Here is a 26,347-nt window from a genome sequence, read left to right as displayed (position 1 = left end):
CTTTCTACCTTTTTCACCCATTCATCACCCCACCCCGGAAGCTGTGCATTTAAAAAAACTATCCCTTCAAGTTGCATGGTGTAGTTCATGCTAATAACACCAGGAATTGGAGATCATGCACTAGCATTTGGCATTTTTTCCATTTTATTTACAATTGTTTGGAAGTTCTCTGTCAAGTCATGCTGAAGCTGTGGCTTTCATGCAGTTTGTTTCTTCCTTATTATGTTCTATACTGTTTATAGAGGAAGTACTGAGAGGTGGAAAGGAAAGCAGCCATTATTATCTTCAACTACCTGGCAGTCCTACTTCTTTACTTTTTTTTTTAATTTTTTAATGTTTTTATTTATTTTTGAGACAGAGAGAGACAGAGCATGAGCAGGGGAGGGGCAGAGAGAGAGGGAGACACAGAATCTGAAGCAGGCTCCAGGCTCTGAGCTGTCAGCACAGAGCCTGACGCGGGGCTCGAACTCACGGACCGTGAGATCATGACCTGAGCCGAAGTCAGACGCCCAACTGACTGAGCCACCCAGGTGCCCCTTTATTTACTTTTTTAAAAACAATGTTACTGGCGTATAATTTACATGTACCACAAAATTCACTCCTTGTAAGTATACAATTCAAATATGTTTGCTGAATGTATAAAGTTGTGCAACTACCACTACAGTGTAGTTTTAGAACATTTCTACTGCCACAAAGTTCCCTTATGCCAATAATTTACAGTCCATTCCCACTCCTACCTCCAGCCTGAGCCAGTCATGTGTCTGCTTCCTGCCTCTAGAGGAGTTTCATATAAATGATATCATACAGTCTGGAAACTTCATATAAATTAATTCATACAATATGTTGTCTTTTTTTGTGTCAGCCTTCCTTCACTTAGCATTATGGTTTCTGAGGTTCATACATGTTGTAGTGTCTAGTTTATTCCTTTTTAATTTCTGAATAGTATTCCGTTGTATGGATATACCATATTTTGTTTACTCACCAGCTGCTGTATATTTTAATTACTTGTAGCTTTCGGCTACATGAATAATGTTGATATAAATATTCACATAAGTCTTCGAGGGAACATACGTTTTCATTTCTCTTGGGTAGATATCTAGGAGTGGAACTGATAGATCATGCTCTCAGTTTATATTTATCTTGTTAGTTTTTAGAAACTACCAAATTGTTTTTCCAAAGTGACTAACATTTTACATACCTGTCAGCAACATACAAGGGTTTCAGTTTCTCCATATCCTCACCTGTGGTTGGTATTGTCAGTCTTTTTTATTATAACCATTCTACCGGGTATAGTGTCTTATTATGATTTTAATTTGCATTTCCCTAATGACTAGTGATGTTGAGCATTTTTATGTGATTATTAGCCACTAGCTTATCTTTGGTGAAATATTTATGCAAAACGTCCATTTTTTAAATAAGTTCTCTTATTATTGAATTATAAGACCTCTTTATATATTCCTCAATTTGAAGTCCTTTATCACATAATATGATTTGCAAATATTTTCTCCCAGTCTATGGCTTGTCCTCTCATTTTCCTTAACAGTGTCTTTTGAAGTGCAAAAGTTTCAAATTTTGGTAAAGCACAATTTAGTTTTTCTTTTATTGATTGTACTTTTATATATAAGAAATCTTTTTCTAAACGAAAATCACAAAAATTTTCTCTTAAGTTTTCTCCTGGAAGTTTTATAATTTTAGCTTTACATTCAAGTCCATTTTGAGTTAATTTTTATGTCTCATATAAGGGTTAAAGTTCATTATTTTGTATATGAAAATCTAATTGCCTTTACTCCTTTGTCAAAATCAATTGACCATACGTGTGAAGATTTATTTCTGGATTTGCCATTCTGTTCCATTGGTCTATGTATCTATCCCACAAAAACAAGTGTCAGACTTAGCTATACAAAGGGCTCCAATGAACCAGAATCTCACAAAATACATTCCAATACCACAAAAATAAACACGAAAAAGATGAAGAGTTCTATAGAGTTATACTGCAAAGAAGCAGAAAAATGTAGACCAACATATATCAGTTGAGAAAAATTCTCTCCCCTAAAACAGGCATGAAGTACAAGAAAACTGTACAACACTTCAAGCACTCTGGAAACCCACTCTGAATTAGATGAAAACTAAGAGGAGAGGCAGGGAAGAGGAAGCTCAGTGCATTCAAGAAACAAAAGGAAGCAAAATATCTTAGAAATGAAAAATCAATTACAAGGCATTCCAATGGGAATAAATTCAAATTAAAATTTAATAAAAGGCACTGAAAATGACAGAAAAAATCCTCAAGAAAATGGGAATTGAGGGATATATTCTTGATATATATAACTTAGTCCTAATACTAGTATCTTATTTAATGGGAAATCACTGAGGGCATTTCCACTAAAATCAGAAACAAGACAAGAATACCCACTATCTCTGCTACTGTTCGACACTGTACTAGAGGTACATTACAGTTAGCCATTACAATTAGATAAATCAACTAGATCAAAGGTTGGCAAACTATGGCTCAGTGGCCAAATCCAAATCTGCTGTTTTTGTAAATAAAGTTTTATTAGAACACATCCAAACCCATTTATTTATTGTTTATGGGTTGGTAGTTGAGAATGTATGTCCTCAAAGCCTAGGTAATTTACTATCTTATACTTTGAAGTTTGCCAATCCTTGAAGTAGAGAATAAAAAGTGGTAAGGAGGGGTGCCTTGTTAGCTCAGTCGGTTGAGTGTCCTACTTCAGCTCAGTCATTCCTGGTTCGTGGGTTCAAGCCCTGCCATCAGGCTCTGCACTGACAGTATGGAGCCTGCTTGGGATTCTCTCTCTCTTCCTCTCTCTGCCCCTTCTCTGCACTTGCTCACTCCCTAAACAAACAAACTTCAAAAAAAAATTGGTAAGGAAATAAAACTATCTCCATTTTCAGTGATATGACAATATAACAGAAGACTACTAGGGAATCAATGATAAAATCAAATATTTTAAAAATACAGTAAGGTAGAAAGATATAAAACTAATGTACAAGAACCACTAGCCTTCATATACACAAACAGTAATGAGTTAGAGATGGTAATGGTAGAGGAAAACCCCATGTATTTTATCAACAAAGATTAAATACTGAGGAATAAACTGAACAAAAAATATGCAAATTCCATATGATAGAAATCTTACAACACTGTGAAAGACATAAAAATGGCCTTGAACAAATGGGAAGATATCCCTCTTCTTGAATAGGATGACTCAACATCATAAAGATGTCAGTTCCCCCTAAATTAATGTATTATATTAAACTACCTACATTTAATGTAATCCCAATAAAAAGACCAACATACTTTTTTAGTGAGTTAGACAAGGTGATATTAAAGTTCACATAGAAAATTAAAACAAAGAAGAAACTATGGGAGGGGAGCTAGTCCTACCAGATAGTAAAACATCCTAATTATAAAGCCTTATAATACTATAATACTTACAGTTTTATTCTTATGTGATTATTAGATTAGTATCTGCTTCCTTATTAACCTATAAACTCCATGAAGGGGAAAACCACCATGACTCTTAGATATTATCATTTCACTAAGCCCTGCCATAATGCCTAGTGTATAGTTGGCACTGCAGGCCTACTGCACTCTTGGCGTTCTCAAGCATGTAGGGGAGGAAGAGGAATGCTATAGATAAGAAACAAACAAAAATACATAACTAAAGGTCATTCAATTAATGATAAGTACTAGGAAAAAATACAAAGAACTGGTGAGTAGAGAAGGTACTATTTGAGTTAAGGGCTGAATGATAGGAGTCATCTATGTGAAGATGCAGTAAATTGACAGAAGATTCCAGGGAGAGGAAAGTACCCATACAAAGGCCCTAGTATAGTAACAAGATTGGGAGGTTTGCATAACAGAGAGCCAATACAGCTAAATTGTAAAGGAGTATGGAACATGATAAATTACTAGAGCCTCGTTAAGCCATATTAGTGTGTATGATCTTTGTTTTAATTACAGTGAGAAGCCAATATAGGATATTAAAGTATGTAGTGGGCAGAATGGACTCCCAAAGATGTCCACATCCTAACCCCCAGAATCTGTAAATATGTTACATCATGTTGTAAAGGGGAATTAAGGAAACAGATGGAATTAAGGTTGTTAATCATCTGACTTAAACATACAAAGATTTGGGGTGCCTGGGTGGCTCAGTTGGTGAAACGTCCAACTTCAACTCGGGTCATGATCTTGCTGTTCCTTGGGCCCCATCGGTGCTGACAGTTCAGAGCCTAGAGCCTGTTTCAGATTCTGTATCTACCTTTTTCTCTCTGACCCTCCCCCTCTTACCCTCTGTCTTTCTCTCTCTCTCTCTCTCTCAAAAATAAGTAAACAATTAAAATTTTTTTTTAAATAAGAAGATTACCTCAGATTATCAGGCCTAATGTAATCCTTAAATCTGGAAGAGGGTCCTTAAATGTGGTTGAGAGAGGCAGAAGAATCAGAGTCTAAGTGATTCACTATGAGATGGACTCAACCTACCATTGCTTTGAAAATGGAGAAAAGGAGCCGTGAGCCCAGGAATGCAGGCTGGCCTCTAGAAGCTCAAAAATGCAAGAAAACAGATTATTCTGTAGCACTTCCAGAAAAGGAATGCATGCTGTTTAAGCCACTAAATTGTTAAAAAATCAAGGAAAAATTAATACAAAGTGTTAGGATGTGTTCTGCAGTTTTAATAGGTCATTTTGAATGACGAGGCTGACTTGATAGGGAAAGCTGCCTTGGCATCAGTGACAATTTTGATGTGATGTCTGATTTCATACTTCAACATACAGATGCTAGGGTTCAGGGCTAAATGTGAATTTCAGAACTACATTGGGGAAGTTTACCCAAAGATACTTAAAGTTTTTGTCTATAGGAGTTCAGTAATGTATCAAGCTCTGTAAGAAAGAGAAGCAGAGAGAAGAGAATGGCAGCATGGCCCACAACATGGGTCTACTCACCAGGGGTTAAGAGTGTACCTACTTTTGCTCACTATTGTATCCAGAGCCTCCAACCCAGCACTAGGCACAAAGTTAGGATTCAACAAATATTCCATCCATGAATGGTTGATTGAACCATAAAATATTAGCCTTCTTTATAAAATGTCCTCTTAATTTTAAGTCCTTCCCATTAATTATTTACATTTTTCATAGGCCTATATGACTGAATAAATTATTTTTTTATTCTTAATATACCTATTTAAATTCAAGTTAACATACAGTTTAGTACTGGTTTCAGGAGTAGAACCCAGTGATTCATCACTTACATACAACACCCAGTGCTCATACCAACAAGTGCCCTCCTTAATGCTCATCACTCATTCAGCCCATCTGCCCACCTACCTCCCCTCTAGCAACCCCATTTGTTCTCTGTATTTAAGAGTTTCTTATGGTTTGCCTCCCTTCTGTTTTTATCTTATTTTTCCTTCCCTTCCCCTATGTTCATCTATTGTGTTTCTTAAACTTCACATGAGTGAATTCATATATTTATATTTCTGAGTGACTTATTTTGCTTAGCATAATACATTCTAGTTCCATCCATGTTGTTGCAAATGGCAAGATTTCATTCTTTTTCATCACCTAGTAGTATTCTGTTGTGTGTGTGTGTGTGTGTGTGTGTGTGTGTGTGTGTGTGTGTATAAAATCAGTCGATGGACATTTAGGCTCTTTCCATATTTGACTATTGTTGATATATCACACTGCTATAAACATTGGGGTGCATGTGCCCCACTGAATCAGCATTTTTGTATCCTTTGGATAAATACCTAGTAGTGCAATTGCTGAGTCGTAAGGTACTTCTATTTTTTTATTTTTTGAGGAAACTCCATACAGTTTTCCAGAGTGACTGCACCAGTTTGCATTCCCATCAGCAGTGCAAAAGAGTTTCCCTTTCTCTGAATCCTCACCATCATCTGTTGTTTCCTGAGTTAAGTTTACTATTCTGACAGATGTGAGGTGCTATCTCATTGTGTTTTTGATTTGTATTTCCCTGATGATGACTGATGTTGAGCATCTTTTTCATGTGTCTGTTAGCCATCTGGGTGTCTTCTTTCTAAAAGTGTTTAATGAACATAAGGGAAGGTAAGCAAAACTAACATAAAAACAGGGAGAGGGACAAAACATAAGAGACTCCTAAATATAGAGAACAAACAGGGTTGCTGGAGGGGTGGGGGGTGGCAGATGGGCTAAATGGGCAAGGGGCTTTAAGGAGGACACTTGGGATGAGCACTGGGTGTTATACATAGGGGATCAATAACTGGATTCTACTCCTGAAATCATTATTGCACTATATTCCTAAGTTGGATATATATTTTAAAAAATAAAATAAATTAAAAAAAAAGACAAGTGTCTGTTCACATCTCTTGCTCATTTCTTCACTGGATTATTTGTTACTGGGGTGTTGAGTTTGATAACTTCTTTATAGATTTTGGATACTAACCCTTTATCCGATATGCCATTTGCAAATATCTTCTCCCATTGTCGGTTGCCTTTCAGTTTTGTTGATTGTTTCCTTCACTGTGCAGATACCTAGTAATAAACCTAACCAAAGAGGTAAAAGACCTGTACACTGAAAACTACAGAAACCTTATGAAAAAAAATGAAGACACAAAGAAATGGAAAAAACATTCATCCTCATGGACTGGAAGAACAAATATTGTTAAAATGTCTATACTGACCAAAGCAGTCTACACATATACCACCAGCATTCCTCAAAGAGCTAGAACAGACAATCGTAAAGTTTGTGTTACCACGAAAGACCCCAAATGGCCAAAGTAATCTTAAAAAAGAAAACCAGGAGCACCCAGGCGGCTCAGTTGGTTAAGCAGCTGATTTCATTCATATCATGATCTCACTGTTCTTGAGTTCAAGCCCCATGTCGGGCTCTATGCTGACAGCTCTGAGCCTGGAGCCTGATTTGAATTCTGTGTCTCCCTCTCTCACTGCTCTTTCCCCACATACACTCTGTCTCTGTCTCTCTCTCAAAAATACAAACATTGGGGTGCCTGGGTGGCTTGGTCGGTTAAGCGTCCGACTTCGGCTCAGGTCATGATCTCACGGTCCGTGAGTTCGAGCCCGCGTCAGGCTCTGTGCTGACCGCTCAGAGCCTGGAGACTGTTTCAGATTTTGTGTCTCCCTCTCTCTCTGCCCCTCCCCTGTTCATTCTCTGTCTCTCTCTGTCTCAAAAATAAATAAACGTTAAAAAAAAATTTTTTTTAATATATAAACATTAAAAAAAATTAGGAAAAAAAAGCTGAAGCATCACAGTTTGGACTTCAAGCTGTAATCATCAAGACAGTATGGTACTGGCACAAAAACAGACACATAAATCAATGAACAGAATACAAAACCCAGAAATGGACCAACAAATGTATGACCAAATAATTTTCAACAAAGCAGGAAAGAGTACCCAGTGGAAAAAAGACAGTCTCTTCAGCAAATGGTGCTGGGAGAACTGGACAGCAACATGCAAAAGAATGAACCTGGGGAGCACCTGGTTGGCTCAGTCGGTTGAGTGTCTGGTTTTGGCTCAGGTCATGACCTCACAGTTTGTGGGTTCGAGCCCCACAATGGGCTCTGTGCTCACAGCTTAGAGCCTGGAGCCTGCTTCGAATTCTGTGTGTCCCTCTCTCTTTGCTCCTCCCCCCTCATGCTCTGTCTCTCTCTCCTTCAAAAATAAATAAAAACATTTTAAAAAATTAAAAAAAAAAAAGAATAAACCTGGACCACTTTCTTACACCATACACAAAAATAAATTCAAAATGGATGAAAGACCTAAAAGACAGGAAACCATCAAAATCCTATAGGAGAAAATATGCAACAACTTCTTTGACCTTAGCCGTAGCAATTTCTTACTAGCTATGTCTTAGGAGGCAAGGGAAACAAAAGCAAAAATGAACCATTGAGACCTCATCAAGATAAAAAGCTTCTGCACAGCAAAGGAAACAATCAACAAAACAATAAAAATTTTAATTTCTGTGTAGGCTATGGCAAAATTAATAAGTGGAATTCATTTGAACTAAATATAATACAGAAACCAACTGAAAACTGGTTTTGAATAGACTGTACTGTGCTTGAGTTTATAAACAAACTTACTTGAATGTAAACTGTATGAGGGTAAAAGATGTCTTTTTTTAATTCTTCATTGCTGGATCCTATAGGACTTAGAAAATTGTAATATAACGGATGCTTAATAAATATTTACTGAATAAATAAGATAATTATTTTTATAATACAAGAATATACAGGATATTAAGAATACATTACTAGTAATACATGTGTTAAGTAGACACTTTAGACACCCAAAAGAATCAGGCACTTCCATATTAATAGCAGTTACAACATCTACGATATAAATGAGTGTTTTTAAAAATCACCATTATGTGAATTGACTGAGACTTTATAGGTCACCGACATTATTATTTAAATAGTTTGTTTCCATATTTTATGTGGTTAAAATAAACATTATTTAAATAGTTAGTTTTTCATATTTTTTGACCTGGCAATTTAAAAAAATGTTAAACAACTCAAAGAAAAAACAGTTTAGAATGAAAAAGGGTAATGAGAAGGACAATGGTAAATAATTGATCCTAGGACTAAATATTTTACTTTAGGTTTGGTACTGCCCTAAACTAGTTATTATATTTTAAATTATTCCATTTCTCTAATTGCTTCAATCTTTCCCTCTGTATTAGATTATCTCCTTCAAGGTCTAAAATTCTTTACTGTAAATAAACCTTGCGTTTGTAACAAATCTACTTTGATATTTACTATCATAAATGAATAGTAATATTGTTTAGTTTTCTATTTATTATATCTGAATTCATACCTAAGAAACTCCAAATAAAATACAAATCTTGCTAAAAGTTTTAAATATTGGCTTGGTTTTATTAGATTTGTTTCTAAGCAAATTTCCCTTAAGTTAGAACAAACAAACAAAAAAACCCCATCTATCCATAATCCTTATGTGTGCCTATAAACAATATAACTGATGAAAATTTTCAGTGTTTACAAAACAAAGAAAATTGTCAACAGAATGCCTGGCGGTAGACTTACCAGCAAAAAAAAAAAAAAAAAAAAAAAAAAATTTACAGCCTATAATTCATGAAGATTGGCTCAAAACAAACTGTCCCTGCCAACAGAAAATCTGACAATTATTCTGTTGTCTAATTTGGCTCAGCTTAAGTTGACCTTGTTTATTCATCTCAGTCTTTTAATTCTTGTTAACTTGGCATAAGAAGAGAACATATGGCATATGTCTAGGAAGTCCATTTCTGCATCTTAAACCAAAATAAATGTAGAATATACTGAGCATTTCCAGTGTGTTCAGCTATTAAGGTAACTTAATGTATATTACACAGAACTGATTAAGTTCATATTATCCCCACTAGATGTTTTATGTTTGCTGCCTATAAAGCTGAAAACTAAGTACAGACATCTTTTTCTAAGCTTCAGTATATGACTAAACCTGGCCAATTTCAAACATATTTCCAAAGATGACCATCAATTATAAACTCTTCTAAAACATAAAAATTAAAGGGTATCAGCAATTTGACAATGTAAAGATGTTTACAGGTTTTCACTTAATCTCTAGCTATGTTTAAAGAAAGCTGATCAAGAGAATGTGACAAAGATAGAATAAAAGCTGTAGAAGAAAAAGAACATTTCCATTTTCTCTCCAGTCTAATCTGGTCTCCAGTGAATTTTCTTTTTTTTTTTTTTTTTTAATTTTTTTTTTTTCAACGTTTATTTTTTTATTTTTGGGACAGAGAGAGACAGAGCATGAACGGGGGAGGGGCAGAGAGAGAGGGAGACACAGAATGGGAAACAGGCTCCAGGCTCCGAGCCATCAGCCCAGAGCCTGACGCGGGGCTCGAACTCACGGACCGTGAGATCGTGAGCTGGCTGAAGTCGGACGCTTAACCGACTGCGCCACCCAGGCGCCCCTCCAGTGAATTTTCTTATTTTCATTTTCTGACCCACTAAAGCTTATTGTTAAAGAGAAATTTCATTTTATTGTGGCTTGAATGTGTCTCAAAAAAAGCTATGACGAAATGAGGTGCTTTACAGATTCATGGCTCTATTACAGAATCGTAATTCTCCAGTACCGGAAAAAGAAAAGCAAACACCTTGAAAATCCAAAGTTCCAAAATTTACGTATTTTAAGTGGTATTATTTTGGTTTAGAATGTATTCTTTTTATTAACTAAGTGAAATGAAAAACATGAAAGTATAATTTCATGTACAAATCCATATTAGTATTAATATATTTTGAAGCTCTTAACCTTTGTTAGTGTTCTTCAGAGTACTTCTTGCATAGTACTTTTCTTCCACAAAGCTCACAACATTCAAAATTCATGACTTGCATTCAAAATACCAAAAATTTCAACTATAGGGGCATCCTTATTACCCAGATATTCATTACATGAAATCCTATAGTTATGTGTTTACAAAGAGCAACAACAGTCTTCATAATGTGAAATATCTAAGAATGAACTAACTACTTATAAACTCAGTCCCCACTCAAATATTTCTCCACAGTGAATACTAGCATTTATTTCTACATATTAAGTGCAAGGTCATCGGCAGTTTCACAGATTATCAGCTGTGCAAACACCTACCACAGTAATACAAAGACATTTCAAAACAACCGAAAATTTTGCACAAAGGAGTATTTCATGAGTTCAATGAAAGACATTGGAGGAATGTTCAGATCCCATGCAAAAACCATTGGTAAATGAGGAAATGGCACTTAGGCCAATTAAGTTAAAAAGAGAAATTCCATAAGGGTAATGAAATTAAAAGAATTGCAAAAGAAAACTAGTTTATTATCAAAGTATTAATAGAAACCACAGGAAAATTAATGGCCTTCTTTATGAAGATGTGTACTGCAAAAGTCAAATGTGAAGTTAAAGATGCCATTTAATGCTTCTAGAGGATCTAGTCAAAAAAACTAGGACCACTCCCCACCTGCCCAGTCAAACTTACTTACTCTTTGTTCCTTCTAAGAATTTGTGCCTAGTTTGAAATTATAACCTACATGTTATTTTTTTTAATTTTTTTAATTTAATTTTTTAAATTTACATCCAAATTAGTTAGCATATAGTGCAACAATGATTTCAAGAGTAGATTCCTTAATGTCCCTTACCCATTTAGCCCATGCCCCCTCCCACACCCTCTCCAGTAACCTTCTGTTTGTTCTCCCTATTTATGAGTCTCTTCTGTTTTGTCCCCCTCCCTGTTTTTATATTATTTTTGTTTCCCTTCCCTTATGTTCATCTGTTTTGTTTCTTAAAGTCCTCATATGAGTGAAGTCATATGATTTTTGTCTTTTTCTGACTGACTAATTTCACTTAGCATCGTACCCTCCTGTTCCATCCATGTAGTTGCAGATGGCAAGATTTCATTCTTTTTGATTGCCAAGTAATACTCCATTGTGGATATATACCACATCTTCTTTATCTATTCATCCATCGATGGACATTTGGGCTCTTTCCATACTTTGGCAATTGTTGATTGTGCTGCTATAAACATGGGGGCACATGTGTCCCTTCGAAACAGCACACCTGTATCCCTTGGATAAATGCCTAGTAGTGCAACTGCTGGGTCGTTGGGTAGTTCTATTTTTAGTTTTTTGAGGAACTTCCATACTGTTTTCCAGAGTGGCTGCACCAGCTTGCATTCCCAATAATATACATGTTATTAACATAAACTTATCTCTATGTTTTACCTTTTATTTTTTAGTCATATTGTACTATCACTATTTACAATGATTTTCAATCCCAGTTTAAAGGCTCCCTTTATTTATATATTTAGTTTTCCCTGGAAAGCTGTTATCCTCAGACACGGACCTCATGCAGCTTAAAATATTTAAATATATGGTTTCAAAATAATGCAATGTATGCCATTGAGGACAAAGGAGAAATATCTATGTGCCTTTAGTTGTTCTTCACTATTCTTTTGGGTTCCTTTTTTCTGCCGTATTTGTTGAATCTAGGTTCACATACCTTATACTATCAACAAAGAGAAACGAAAAAAGTTAGGAAACTGAAACTTTTAAGGAGAGAATTATGAAAGCATAAAATAACCTAAGGAAGATGATTCCATTTATATACACAGAAAAATAAATAAATAAATAAAACAAAAGATGCTTTGGTTTTGCTATTTCATGTACAACTGAAAACAGGTGTCCTGAATTACATTCTGAAGATACGGAAGATCCTAGGAAAATCCTCTAAATGGGGTCTGAAACACCCTGACACCACCATGTAATACCTTTTCTTTATAGGCCAAGCTACTGGTCTGTTACCTGTTGTGCAAGATATACCAAGTTTTGCATATCCCTTCACAGAGACAAACTACATATCTGGAATACGGGAGAAGAACATCAGTCATCTATAAATCCCTTATATTTAGAAATTTTAATTATTTTACTCTTCTTATATATATTCCTATAAACAAATTTAGGGAAATTGTTGCTTTGTGTCCCAAATAACAAAAAATAACAGAGGATACTCTGTGCTATTACCATACAACAGGAAGTATATAATGTCTTTTAGTGATGTTAAGATTAATCAGTGGAATTCTCCATTACAGATGATCCCTGACTTAAGAGGGTTCATCTTATGATTTTTTGACTTTATGATGGTGCAGAAGTGATACACATTCAATAGAAACCATACTTCAAATTTTGAATTTTTTTTAACGTTTATTTATTTTTGAGACAGAGAGAGACAGAGCATGAACAGGGGAGGAGCAGAGAGAGAGGAAGACAGAGAATCTGAAACAGGCTCCAGGCTCTGAGCTGTCAGCACAGAGCCCGACATGGGGTTCGAACTCACGGACCGTGAGATCATGACCTGAGCCCAAGTCGGACGATCAACCGACCAAGCCACCCAGGCGCCCCTGAATTTTGATCTTTTCGTGAGTTAGTGATACGTGGTACTGTGTGTGATGTTGGGCAGTGGCAGCCAGCCACAGCTCCCAGTTAGCCACATGATTAAGAGGGTAATCAACTGACACATTTATCACCATTTTGTACCCAGACAGCCATTATTCAGTATTCAACAAATTATATGAGATATTCAACACTTTATTATAAAATAGGCTTTGTGTTAGATCATCTTGCCCAACTGTAGGCTAATATAAGTATTCTGAACATGTTTAAGGTAGGCTAGGCTAAGCTATGATGTTTGGTAGGTTAGGTGTATTAAATCCAACATCCACTTAAGGTATTTTCAACTTACAATGGGTTTATCAGGATGTAACCCCATCAAAAGTTGAGGAAGATCTGTATAAAGTTCCCCATCAACCTTTCTCCTAATGTTTTGGAATTTACTCATGAAAGCTGCCCAGATGACTGTTTAATTAGGAGTAGTGAAATGGTGATTTTTTTTTTTAACACTGGCATTCCTTCTGCAGTTATAAGCTGGAATTCTTCTATACAGGGAAAAAAAAAAGATTCCTTACTAGTTATTTGATTACCCTGAAAGGCTAAGTAAATGCTTGATAATTCCCTATATTTACCAGTTTCCAGAGCCATAGTAAATTAAGCCATCAACCTGCAATGGGGACCACTAATTTGGCAGGGGTGGGAGGGGGGAAAGGTCAAGTGCATTTTTAAATGGTGTTTAATGTGTTAGAGTCCATTGTAGTTGTGAAAAGTTCAGAAATAACAGTAAAACCAATGAATCACCAAAGTAGTAAATAGTAAATTTACTGTGCACACACCAGAAACAAAGTTTCAAACCAAAGGCAGTAAAACCAAAACATCAGGGGTATATTATTATAGAGCAGCTTATATAGTAAGAAAGTGGTGACACTTTATTCTTCACAGTGATTAGTTATAATATTAAAATTTTCTTAAATGCTAGGAAATTGGTGAGTGGTTACTTTACGCCAACCCTGAGAAACAGTTCAAGTTTTAGGATCTCCACAGGCAAAAACAAGAAATGACCCAGGTCAAGTTAGTCTTGCAAAATAAGCTAAATTAAGCTTTGTTGATATGGTGAGACTGATTTTGTCTGTTGAGGGAATTTTCTTTTTTTTTTTTTAATGTTTATTTATTTTTAAGAGAGAGAGAGAGAGGAAGAGGGAGAGAGAGAGGGAGAGGGGAGAGAATGAGCAGGGGAGAGGCAGAGAGAGAGGAAGAAACAGAATCCAAAGCAGGCTCCATGCACTGAGCTGTCAAGCCCAGAGCTCGACATAGGACTCGAACTCACGAACCGTGAGATCATGACCTGAGCCAAAGTCAGACACTTAAACGACTGAGCCACCCAAGGACCCCTCTTTTTTTTTTTTAATGTTTATTTATTTTTTGAGAGAGGGAAAGAGCGTGAGCTGCGGATGGGCAAAGAGAGGTAGAGACAGAACCTGAAGCAGGGTCCAAGATCTGAGCTATCAGCACAGAGCCCTACATGGGGCTCAGACTCACAAACCGTGAGATCATGACCTAAGCTGAAGTCGGATGCTCAATAGACTGAGCCACCCAGGCATCCCAGTTGAGAGAATTTTCAAGACTGGTCTCCATTTGTTTTGTATTTTAATATGGTAAATATTCTTTTTGATGGTCAGGTTTTATGCATCCAATTAAGTTTTTCAGAAAGTAATCTTGGCAACTGTATCAAAAGCTTTTAAATATCATGACTTAAAATTTCATTTTTGTTATATATATGTGTGTGTGTGTCCATCACACTGCTGGCATAAAATGAATAATCTTAAATGCCTATTTGGGAAATTACTGAGTAAATTACAGTATATCCAAATATTAGAATACTATGTAAGCCATTAAAAATCATAATTATCAGATTCTGGTCCCAGATGGAGTGAGCATACTATTCCTGGTCTCTCCCACTGAATGCAGCTAAAAATCCTAGAAAGAATGTACAGATTCTGAAGACTCTGGAAAGTAAATAGTGGCAGACAGCTTGAGGAAGAAGACCAGAATCTGAACTACCTCAACCAATGGTAAATTTACCAGTATTTTTTCCTTCATTTTGCCACCACTTGGGCCTGGAGGCAGTAAGTCAAGGAAGTAGGTGGCAGCATGTAGTTACTGATGCCACTGCTTCAGAGAGGAGAAAAGTACCAACAGAGATTACAGATAGGAAGGACCTCAAGAAAGTGACCCAATTAAATTGTTTCTAAATTCCAGGTTTATACCCCAAGATGTGCATGTGTAGATCTGATCCTTCATTACTGGGTGATACACACATGAACAGATCTAAATAGTATTGCAAAGACTCTGAAAATTGAACTGACATTGGAACCACAGCTCACAGAGGTACACTAGAACTTGATGCCTAAAGCTAACAAGATCAGTTGCCTGCTAGGACAGAAATATCAACATTTATCATGGGATTTCAAATAAGAACAAGTCTTGTCAGTATTCAAAATGTCTAGGACCCAAAATTACTTGGCATAAAAAGAACCAGGAAAACCCCCACTCACATGAGGAAAAATAGTCAATAGACAGTAATATGGAGATGATACACTGGAATTATCTGATAAAACTTTAAGCAGTTATTACAAAAATGCTCCAACAATCATAAAAGCTGTTGGAAATGAAAAATACAAAGTCTCAAAAAGAAATAGGAAACAGGAAAAATACATAACTCAACAATAAAAGTAACCAATTTTTTTAAAGCTCACTGATGGCTTCAATAATAGCAGGATTGAGATGAAAAAGGAGTGAATTGCAAGACAAATCAATAGAAAATATCCAATGAACAACAAAAAGAAAAAATACTGAAAAAATAATAATAAAGAGAGCCTAAGGGACCTCTGAGACAATGCCAAGTCTAACATTTATAACATCAGAGTTCTGGGGTGCCTGGGTGGCTCAGTCGGTTAAGCGTCTGACTCTTGATTTTGGCTCAGGTCATGATCCCAGGGTCATGGGATCAAGCACCAAGTCAAGCTCTGCACTGAGCATGGAATCTGCTAGGGATTCATTCTCTCTCTCTCTCTCTCTCTCTCTCTCTCTCTCTCTCTGCCCCTCTCCCCTGCTTGCATTCTCTAAAATAATTTTTTTAAAAAGAAAAATAAAAAAAAAAGTGCCATGCAGAAAAATAGTTTATAGCAGTGCTATCAACAATAGCCAAATTATGGAAAGAGCCTAAAATGTCCATCAACTGATGAATGGATAAAGAAGATGTGGTATATACATACGGAATATTACTCAGTGATCAAAAAGAATGAGATCTTGCCATTTGCAACAACATAATGGAACTAGACTGTATTATGCTAAGTGAAGTCAGTCAGAGAAAAATAAATATATGATTTCACTCATGGAATGTAAGAAACAAAACATATGAGTGGCAGGATGGGCTAAATAAGTGATAGGTAGGGGTGTCTGGGTAGCTCAGATGGCTAAATGTCCAACTCTTGGTTTCAGCTCAGGTCATGATCTCATGGTTTTGTGAGTGCAATCCCCACATTGGGCTCTTGTGCTGGCAGCACAGAGCTTGCTTGGGATTCTCTCTCTCTCTCTCTCTCTCTGCCCCGCCCCAAGTTGTGTTGTCTCTGTTTCTCTCAAAATAAATAAACTTAAAAAAGAAAGAGGGGTGCCTGGGTGGCTCAGTCAGTTGGGCATCCGACTTCAGCTCAGGTCATGATCTCATGGCTTGTGAGTTCGAGCCCCCCATCAGGCTCTGTGCTGACAGCTCAGAGCCTGGAGCCTCCTTCAGATTCTGTGTCCCTCTCTCGCTCTGCCCCTTCCCCACCTGTACACTCTCTCTCTCAAGAATAAAACATTTTTAAAAACTTTTTTAAAGAGAGAGAAAAAAGAAATCTTCCAAAGATTCAATCAATCAATCAATCAATAGCTGATGGGCATTAAGGAGCACACTTTTTGAGATGAGCACTGGGTGTTATATATAAGTGATGTATCACTGGGTTTTACTCCTGAAACCAATACTACAGTGTATGTTAACTTGAATTTAAATAAATAAATTATGTACTCTAAAAAAAATAAACAAACTACCAAAACCAAAACAGAAAACCTGAACAGACCCATAACCAGCAAAGAAATTAAATCAGTAATCAAAAATCTCCCAATAAACAAAAGGCCAAGGCCAGATGGCTTCACAGGTAAATTCCACCAGACATTTAAAGAGGATGTGGAGAAAAGGGAACCCTCTTGCACTGTTGGTGGGAATGCAAACTGGTGCAGCCGCTCTGGAAAACAGTGTGGAGGTTCCTCAAAAAATTAAAAATAGATCTACCCTATGACCCAGCAATAGCACTGCTAGGAATTTACCCAAGGGATACAGGAGTGCTGATGCATAGGGGCACTTGCACCCCAATGTTTATAGCAGCACTTTCAACAATAGCCAAATTATGGAAAGAGCCTCAATGTCCATCACCTGATGAATGGATAAAGAAATTGTGGTTTATATATACAATGGAATACTACTTGGCAATGAGAAAGAATGAAACATGCTTTTGTAGCAATGTGGATGGAACTGGAGAGTGTTATGCTAAGTGAAATAAGTCATACAGAGAAAGACAGATACCATATGTTCTCACTCTTATGTGGATCCTGAGAAACTTAAGACCATGGGGGAGGGGAAGGGAAAGAAAAAAGTTAGAGAGGGAGGGAGCCAAACCATAAGAAACTCTTAAAAACTGAGAATAAACTGAGGGTTGATGGGGAATGGGAGGGAGGGGAAAGTGGGTGATGGGCACTGAGGAGGGCACCTTTTGGGATGAGCACTGGGTGTTGTATGGAAACCAATTTGACAATAAATTTCCTATTAAAAAAATAATGAGGAGGTTAATTCCTATTCTTCTCAAACTATTCCAAAAAATACAAATAGAAGAAAAACTTGAAAATTCATTCTATGATGCCAGCATTACCCTGATACCAAAACCAGACAAGACTTCACTAAAAAAGAATACAGGCCAATTTCCCTGATGCATGCAGAAATTCTCTGCATGCATGCAGAAATTCTCAATAAAATACTGCATGCATGCAGAAATTCTGCATGCATGCAGAAATGGATGCAGAAATTCTCAATAAAATACTAGAATCAAATGAAAACAGTACATTAAAAAAATCATTCACCATAATCAAGTGGGATTTATTCCGGGGCTACAAGTGTAGTTCACTACACGACATTAATAAAAATAAAGGATAAGAATCATACAGTCCTTTCAACAGATGCAGAAAAGGCATTTGACAAAGTACAACATCTATACATGATAAGAAAAAAACAAAAACAATAAACAAAAAACCTCAGCAAAGTATGGTTAGAGGGAACTACCTCAACATCATAAAGGCCATATATGAAAAACTCACAGCTAATATCATCTTCAATGGGGAAAAAATGAGAGCTTTTCCCTTACACCGTCAGGAACAAGGCAAGGATGTCTATTCTCACTGTTACTTTTTAACATAGTACTGGAAGTCCTAGCCTCAGCAATCAGACAACAAAATAAATAAAAGGCATCCAAATTAGAAAGGAAGAAGTCAAACTTTAACTGTCTGCAGATGACATGATACCGTATATGGTAAACCCAAGAGACTCAGCCAAAAAAATTGCTATAAGTGGTACATGAATTCTGTGAAGTCACAGGACACAGAATCAATGTACAGAAATCTGTTGCATTTCTAGATACTATAATGAAGCAGCAGAAAGAGAAAACAAGGAACCAATCCCACTTACACTTGTACCAAAACCTACAAGATACCTAGGAATAAACCTAACCAAAGAGGTAAAAGATCTGGACTCTGCAAACTGTAAAACACTAATGAAAGAAACTGAAGATGACAGAAATGGGAAAACATTCCACACTCATGAATTGGAAGAACAAATATTGTTAAAATGTCTCTAATACCCAAAGCAATCTACAGTTTTAATGCCATCCCTGTCACAATACCAACAGCATTTTTCACAGAACTAGAACAAACAATCCTAAAATTTATATGGCACCACAAAAGAACCCAAAATAGCCAAAGCGCTCTTGAAAAAGAAAAGCCAAGATTGAGGCATCACAAATTTCAGATTTCATGTTATATTACAAAGCTGTAGTGATCAAGACAGTGTGGTATGGTAATGGCAACAAAAACAGACTGGCACAAAACAGGACAGAATAGACACCCCAGAAATGAACTCACCACTATATGGTCAAGGTCAATTAATCTTCAACAAAGCAGGAAAGAATATCCAATGGAAAAAAGAGAGTCTCTTCAACAAATGGTTTAGGGAAAACTGGACAAGAACATCCAGGAAAATGAAACTGGACTGCTTTCTTACACCATACAGAAAAATAAATTCAAAATGGATGAGAAACCTAAATGTCAGACAGGTAACCATTAAAATCCTACAGAAGAACACAGCCAATAACCTCTTGACACTGGCCATAGCAACTTCCTACTAGATAGGTCTTCTGAGGCAAGGAAAAAAAAGCAAAAATAAACTACTAGGACTTCATGAAAATAAAATGTTATGCACAGCAAAGGAAACAATCAACAAAACTAAAAGGCAACCTATGGAATGGGAAAAGGTATTTGCAAATGACATACTTGATAAAAAGTTAATATCCAACATTTATAAAGAACTTACAAAATTCAACGTCCAAAGAACAATCCAGTTTAAGAAATGGGCAGAAGACATGAACAGGCATGTTTCCAAAGAGGATATACAGATGGCTGACACACGAAAAGGTACTCAACATCACTCATCATCAGAGAAATACAAATCAAAACCACACATACCTCACAGCTGTCCGAATGGCTAAAATGAACAACTCATCAAACAACAGATGCTGGTGGGGATGTGGAGAAGGGGAACCTTCCGCAGTGTTGGGAATGCAAACTGGTACATCCACTCTGGAAAACAGTATGGAGGTTCCTCAGAAAGTTAAAAATAGAACTGCCATATGATCCAGCAATTGTACTATTAGGTATTTACCCAAAGGATAAAACCATACTAATTCAAAGGGATACATACACCCCGATGTTTCTGGCAGCATTATCAACAATAACCAAATTATGGAAAGAGCCCAAATGTCCTTCAGCTGATGAAGAAGTAGTGGCATATATATACAATAGAATATTACTCAGCTATAAATGAGAATGAAATCTGGCCATTTGCAACCATGTGAATAAAGCTAGAGAGTACTATGCTAAGCAAAACAAATCAGAGAAAGACAAATACCATATGATTTTACTCTTATGTGGATTTAAGCAACAAAACAAATGAACACGGGGAAAAAAAGAGAGGCAAACCAATAAACAGACTCCTAACTAGAGAGAACAAATTGATGGTTACTAGGTGGACAAAGGGATGGATTAAAGAGGTGATGTGTATTAAGGAGGGCACTTGTGATGAGCATTGGTGTCGTATATAAGTGATGAATCACTAAATTCTGTACCCGAAACAAATATTGCACTATATTTTTACTAGCTGGAATTTAAATAAAACTTGGGGGGGAAAGTAAAGGTTTTGTAGAATTCAAATGTGAAGCCATCTGTTCCTGGACTTTGTTTTGAGAGAGTTTTAAAGTATGGTTCAAATACTGCTTACACTAATCAAAGAAGACCACAATAAATGGAGACACATACCATGTTTATGGACTGAAAAACTCAATATGGTACACATATCAGTTGTCTTCTGATTGATCTAAAGTTTTAAAACAATTCTAATCAAAATCCCAGAAAGATTCTGTGTAGATATGGACAAGCTGATTCTAAAACTTATATAAAAGGACAAAGAAATTAGAATACTGAAAACAATTTTGAAGAAGAGAAATAATGTTGGAAAAATCATGCATGATCTTAAGACTTTTTCTAAAGCAAGAACTAGCAAACACTTTCTATAAAGGGTCATTTAGTAAATGTTTTAGGTTTTGCAAATCATACAATCCCTGTCACAGCTACTTAAGTCTGCTGTTAAAATAAAACAGCAGCCATTGATATTATGGAAATAAATGGGTGTGGGTGTGTTCCAATAAAACTTTATCTACAAAAATGGGCATCACTTTAATTTCCCATGGACTATGGTTTGCCATGCCCTTCTCTAAATCTATACTAATCAAAAAATCGTGGTATTAGCAAAAGGACAGATTGACAGAATAAAACTGAACAGAGAATCCAGAAATAAACCTATGCAATATGCCCCACTGATTTCTGACAGAAGTACAAATGCAATTCAGTGGAGTAAGAATACTCTTCAATAAATGGTATTAGAACAACTGGACATCTTATGTATAAAAGCAATGAGCCCCAAAGTAAACCTCACACCTTATTAAAAAGTTAACCCTAAATGTATCATACATCGAAATATAAAATGTAAAACTATAAAACTTTTAAAAGAAAACATTTAAGTAAATCTTCATGATCTGGTATTAGTCTAAGAATTCTCAGAACTGACACTAAAAGTACAATCCATAAGAAAACAAATTTGACAAGCTAGACTTCATCAACTTTTGCTCTTCAAAGGATACTGTTAAGAACATGAAATGACAAGCTAGCAAAATTAGTGGTTCCTAGGCTTACTAATAGAGGTGAAAGTGTGACTGTTAGGTATGAGGGAGTTTTTTTTCCACATGCTGAAACTATTTTTATTCTGATTGTGATAGCAGTAACACAAATCTATACATCTGTTAAATTCATCGAATCTACATCTTTCTTTTAAAGATTTTTAAGTCATCTCTACATCCAATGTGGGGCTCAAACTCATGACCCTAAGACCAAGAGTCCCATGCTCTGGGGTGCCTGGGTGGCTTAATCAGTTAAGCTCTGACTCTTGATCTTCGCTCAGGTCATGATCTCATGGTCTGTGAGTTCCGGCCCTACATTGGGCTCTATGCTGACTGTGCAGGGCCTGATTGGGATTCTTCTCTCCCTCTGTCTGCCACTCCCCCTTTCAAATAAATAAACTTTAAAAAGAAAAAACAAAAAGTCACATGCTCTTCTGACTGAGCCAGCCAGGTGCCCCTAAAATCTACATCTTTTTTTTTTAATGTTTATTTTATTTTTTTGAGAGAGAGAGAGACAGAGCTCAAGCAGGGGAGGAGCAGGGAGAAAGGGAGACACAGACTCTGAAGCAGGCTCCAGGCTCTGAGCTGTCACCACAGAGCCCCAGGCGGGGCTTGAACTCACAAACCATGAGATTATGACCTGAGCTAAAGTCAGATGCTCAACCGGCTGAGCCACCCAGCACCCCTAAAACCTACATCTTTAAAAGTCCATTTTTAAAAAAATAGTCCATTTTAATGTGTAATAATTTACATACAAAATGTAACAAAAACTATATGAGAGCTATATAAAATTTTATAAGATAGTATTATCTCAGCTTTGTTTAAAAAGATGCTTGGGGCACCTGGGTGGCTCAGTTGGTTGGGCGTCCGACTTCGACTCAGGTCATGATCTCATGGCTTGTGAGTTTGAGCCCTGTGTCGGGCTCTGTGCCGGCAGCTCAGAGCCTGCAGCCTGTTTTGGATTCTGTGTCTCCCTCTCTCTGCCTCTTCCCCAGCTCGCACGCTCTCTCTTTCTCTCTCAAAAATGAATAAACATTAAAAAAAATTTTTTTTAAAGATGCTTACATATAGAAGCTAATTATCCAGATGAGAACTCTGGAAATCTGAATTATGTTATTGTTTTTTTCCTTTGTGTTTTTTTTTTTTTTGAATTTTTCTGTAGTAATAAATTACTTTTAAAATCAGGAAAATAAAATGTATTTAATAGGAAATTTTTACCATCCATTCTAATCCTGTAATACCCCAGTAAAATGTCACATTTTGTTTCCACTACTTCTTTCGAAAATTGTGTATGTAAAATATTTTATTTGTATCTTAAATTTGAATTTAATTGCTCTTCAAAAATGTCCTGTAAATTATTTAATGATGGGAAAATTGAAAAAATTCTATGACATATTAACCCTATAATTTTCTTTTTAATCCTTTTTCCAATTAAAAAAAAACAACAGACAAGTACTTGACAGAAGAAATGAACTTGAAAAAGACACCTGTGCTGAATCTTTGATGACTAAGACCTGTAATGAAGAAGGTAATGGTATCCAAGTTACTCAAAGTATTTAAAGCGTAACAGAATAACAATATTATGGCTGGCAAGAGCTTCCAGTAAATGAATAAAACTAAGAAATCCCTGAGCATTTCTAGTTGGTGTGTTATAAGACAGTTCTTGGTAAATATAGTGTAAAATACTAAGTCAGCTTATTTTAACAAAGGCTTAATTATAATGATTATACAATAAATTTGGGGATCTTCTTAAAATGTTGGTTCTCACTGAATAGGTCTTAAGTAGAGCCCATGATTCTGACCTTCCAACAAGCTGCCAGTGATGTGTATACTTCTGGCTTAGAGATTACAATTTGATAAGACAGGTTCTGAAGGTCACTGAGAAAAATGGCTTCATTCTTACCTAATTTAGTAAGAAAGAAATGTACACAGTAAGTTAGACTACAAGTGCTACCCCAAATAAGCATGAGGAGGTAATAGAGCAATCACTTCTAGCCAAGATATTCAGCTGAGCAGATGGCCTTCAAAGAATTTCAACATGTAGAAGAAACTGTGTGAGCATTTATAGAAAAAGAAAGTACAAATAACACATAGTTGACTGTGTGTGAAGAGACAAAAGTAGTTAATATTTGAATGTTCAGACTATGTTCCCTTTTCACTATCCCCTAAAGATGAATCTTAGTTTGGCCTATTTATTTTCTTACCTTTCTCCCTGAAAATGGGTTATTTCTGCTTAACTAAAGTCTTTGAAACTTTGAAATGCCGAAGTTGGAACAAAAAAAGGATATGGAGAAGGACAAGAGAGGCATGTGGAGTTAAGAGACTTTTTATGACATTTTTGGGGTTTTTTTTCCTACATAGCCCAGAGAAAGAAGTGCATAAGAGCAACTTCTGAGGCAAGTGGACAGGAAGGAAAAAGAACTTCTAAGAAGTATTGTATAGTGCCAGGCATATAGCACTTACTTTACTGCTGTTGTTTTATAAACTGAGGTCTACCAAGGATATGCCACAAGGCCTATGTATGGTCCCAACTCCAACCCAAAATACTATTACTTCAATTCTTTTGTTGTCCTCATCTATAAAATAAAAATTTCAATGGAATGGTTCTCATGAAGGATGAACAGCTGAATAAACAATTTAGAGCTATGTTTTTGGCATTAGTAGTTTAAAGATACATGATTCTATGTAGGAAAGAAATGGTATTTTCCAATTATGTTTCTTTTGAGTTTGAAGAAAAATGTGGAGTTTATAGTATTCAACAAGGCCAGCAGCTAGTTGATGGTTACTAGCAAGATGGCAGAATAGGTCTCCAGCCCTCATCCCCCCTCCCCATAAACACCAATTTGGCAACTATCCACAAACATAAGTACCATTGTGGGGGCTTCAAAATCCAGGAAGAAAGTTGCAAGAGCACAATGGAGCCCAAGACAGAGGACTCTTTGAGAAAGCATACCCCTGCCCCAGGACCTGACCACAAACCTAGGAGCAGCTCTATCACCCCATATACATGGATCTACACTAGCGGGCCTGGCAGGAATGTCATCATGTGCCTGTAACCCCACTAATAGGCCCACTGACTACAGACCCAACTGCAAACCTAGAAGCAACCCCATATTCAGTTCCAACTGCTCAACTGTGATCCCACAGCCAGTCTGGTCCACCTAGGGACCTGGGAAGAGACATGCCAATCTATGTCCCAAGTAATAGGCGGGCTAACTGTGGACTCAGAAGTAGCCTTTCCACCTGGGCAAGCAGCACAAGCTATGCCTGATGATGCCCCCAATGATAAATCAGCCAACCAGTAACCTAACTGTAGACCAGGAAGTAGCCCCATGACCTGGCCCTGGTTCTGCTCCACTGCAATCCTGGAGGCAGGCTTGTCTATCTGGGGACCTGCAGGAGTAGGTCTTTACCTGCCAAAAACACTCTGTAAAGAATGGAAGAGGTCCCTGCTCCTTTAGTTGCACAGACACCAGTGCAAGGCTATAAAGTCACAAAGAAGTGGGCACAGTACCACCAAAGGAAACAAAAAGTTCTAGTAACCAGTGCCAAAGAAATGGAAATCCACAAACTGCTTGACAAAGAATTCCAAATAAAATCATCTTTACAAAGCTCAATGTAGATAGATAGGTAGGTAGGTAGGTAGGTAGATAGATAGATAGATAGATAGATAGATAGATAGGGGGCCCAGTGAGGGGCACCTGGGTGGCTCTGTCAGTTAAGCCTCTGACTCTTGATTTCAGCTCAGGTCATGATCTCACAGTTCATGAGATTGAGGCCTGCATCAGGCTCTGCACTGACAGTGTGGAGCCTGCTTGGATTCTCTCTCTCCCTCTCTCTCTGCCCCAACCCCACTCGCTTGCTCTCTCAAAATAAATAAAAATTTAAAAGGAAAAAAGATCAATGAGCTAAAAGAGAACACAGATAACTAAAGAAAATTAGGAAAACAATACATGAACAAAATGATGAAGCTCAAAAACAAACAAAAACCAACCTATTAAAAAAAAAAAAAAACCAGAAATCTGGAGCTGAAGAATATAATGATAAAACTAAAAATTCCATTAACTTCAACAGCAGAATCAATTAAGCAGAAAAAAACCCAACAAACTCAAAGACAAGTCATTTGAAATTCCAAATTTAAAAGAACAAAAAAGAAAAGAATGAGGGGTGCCTGGGTGGCTCATTCAGTTAAGCGTCTAACTTCAGCTCAGGTCATGATCTCATGGTTCATGAGTTCGATCCCCACATCAGGCTCTCTGTTGTTGGTATGCAGCCCACTTCAGAACCTCTGTGCCCCCCCCCACCCCTCTCCCACTCCCACTCCCTCTCAAAAATAAAAATAAAAAAACAAGCGAAAAAGTGAAGAAACCCTATGGGACTTAATATGATACCCTAAAAGAACGAATACTCACACTATAGGTGTCCCAGGAGAGAGAGAGAGAGAGAGAGAGACCAAAAAGTTAAAGAAACAGTGATTGAAACATCTCAAATATAAGCAGGAAAATGAACATCCAAATTTGTGAAGCCCAAAAGTTCCCAAAGAGGTTCAAGTAAATTGTCTAAAGTAAAAAGAAAACATTTTCACAGCAGCAAAAGAAAATGACTTGTCACACCAAGGGACTATAACAAGGAATAGCACCTAAGACTATCAGTGGATTTCTCCACAGAAACTGTGTAAGTCAAAAGAGAGAGGGATGAAGGGTGCATGGGTGGCTCAGTCGGTTAAGTGTACAACTTCAGCTCAGGTGATGATCTCACGGTGAGTTCAGCCATGTCAGGCTCTGTGCTGACAGCTTGGAGCCTGGATCCTGCTTCAGATTCTGTGTTTCCTTCTTTCTCTGCCCCTCTCCTATTCACACTCT

General features: G+C 36.8%; 1 protein-coding gene across 1 annotated transcript in view; it reads left to right on the top strand.

Moving 5' to 3' along the window:
- Positions 1 to 24,790, top strand: part of WDPCP (WD repeat containing planar cell polarity effector) — a 358,303-nt gene extending 333,513 nt beyond the window's left edge. The window contains exons 16-17 of the mRNA XM_047069187.1: positions 22,934 to 23,013; positions 24,633 to 24,790. Coding sequence (XP_046925143.1) covers positions 22,934 to 23,013; positions 24,633 to 24,790 — 238 coding nt within the window. The remainder of the gene's footprint in view (positions 1 to 22,933; positions 23,014 to 24,632) is intronic.
- The last annotated feature ends 1,557 nt before the right edge of the window (positions 24,791 to 26,347 follow it).

Source organism: Lynx rufus, unplaced genomic scaffold, assembly GCF_022079265.1.
Source record: "Lynx rufus isolate CCGP_SWC_20201006 ecotype Redwood Valley unplaced genomic scaffold, mLynRuf1.p SCAF_8, whole genome shotgun sequence".
NCBI classification, from domain to species: Eukaryota; Metazoa; Chordata; class Mammalia; order Carnivora; family Felidae; genus Lynx; species Lynx rufus.
The sequence above is the reverse complement of the archived record's forward strand: the minus strand, read 5'-3'. Positions and strand labels throughout refer to the sequence as shown.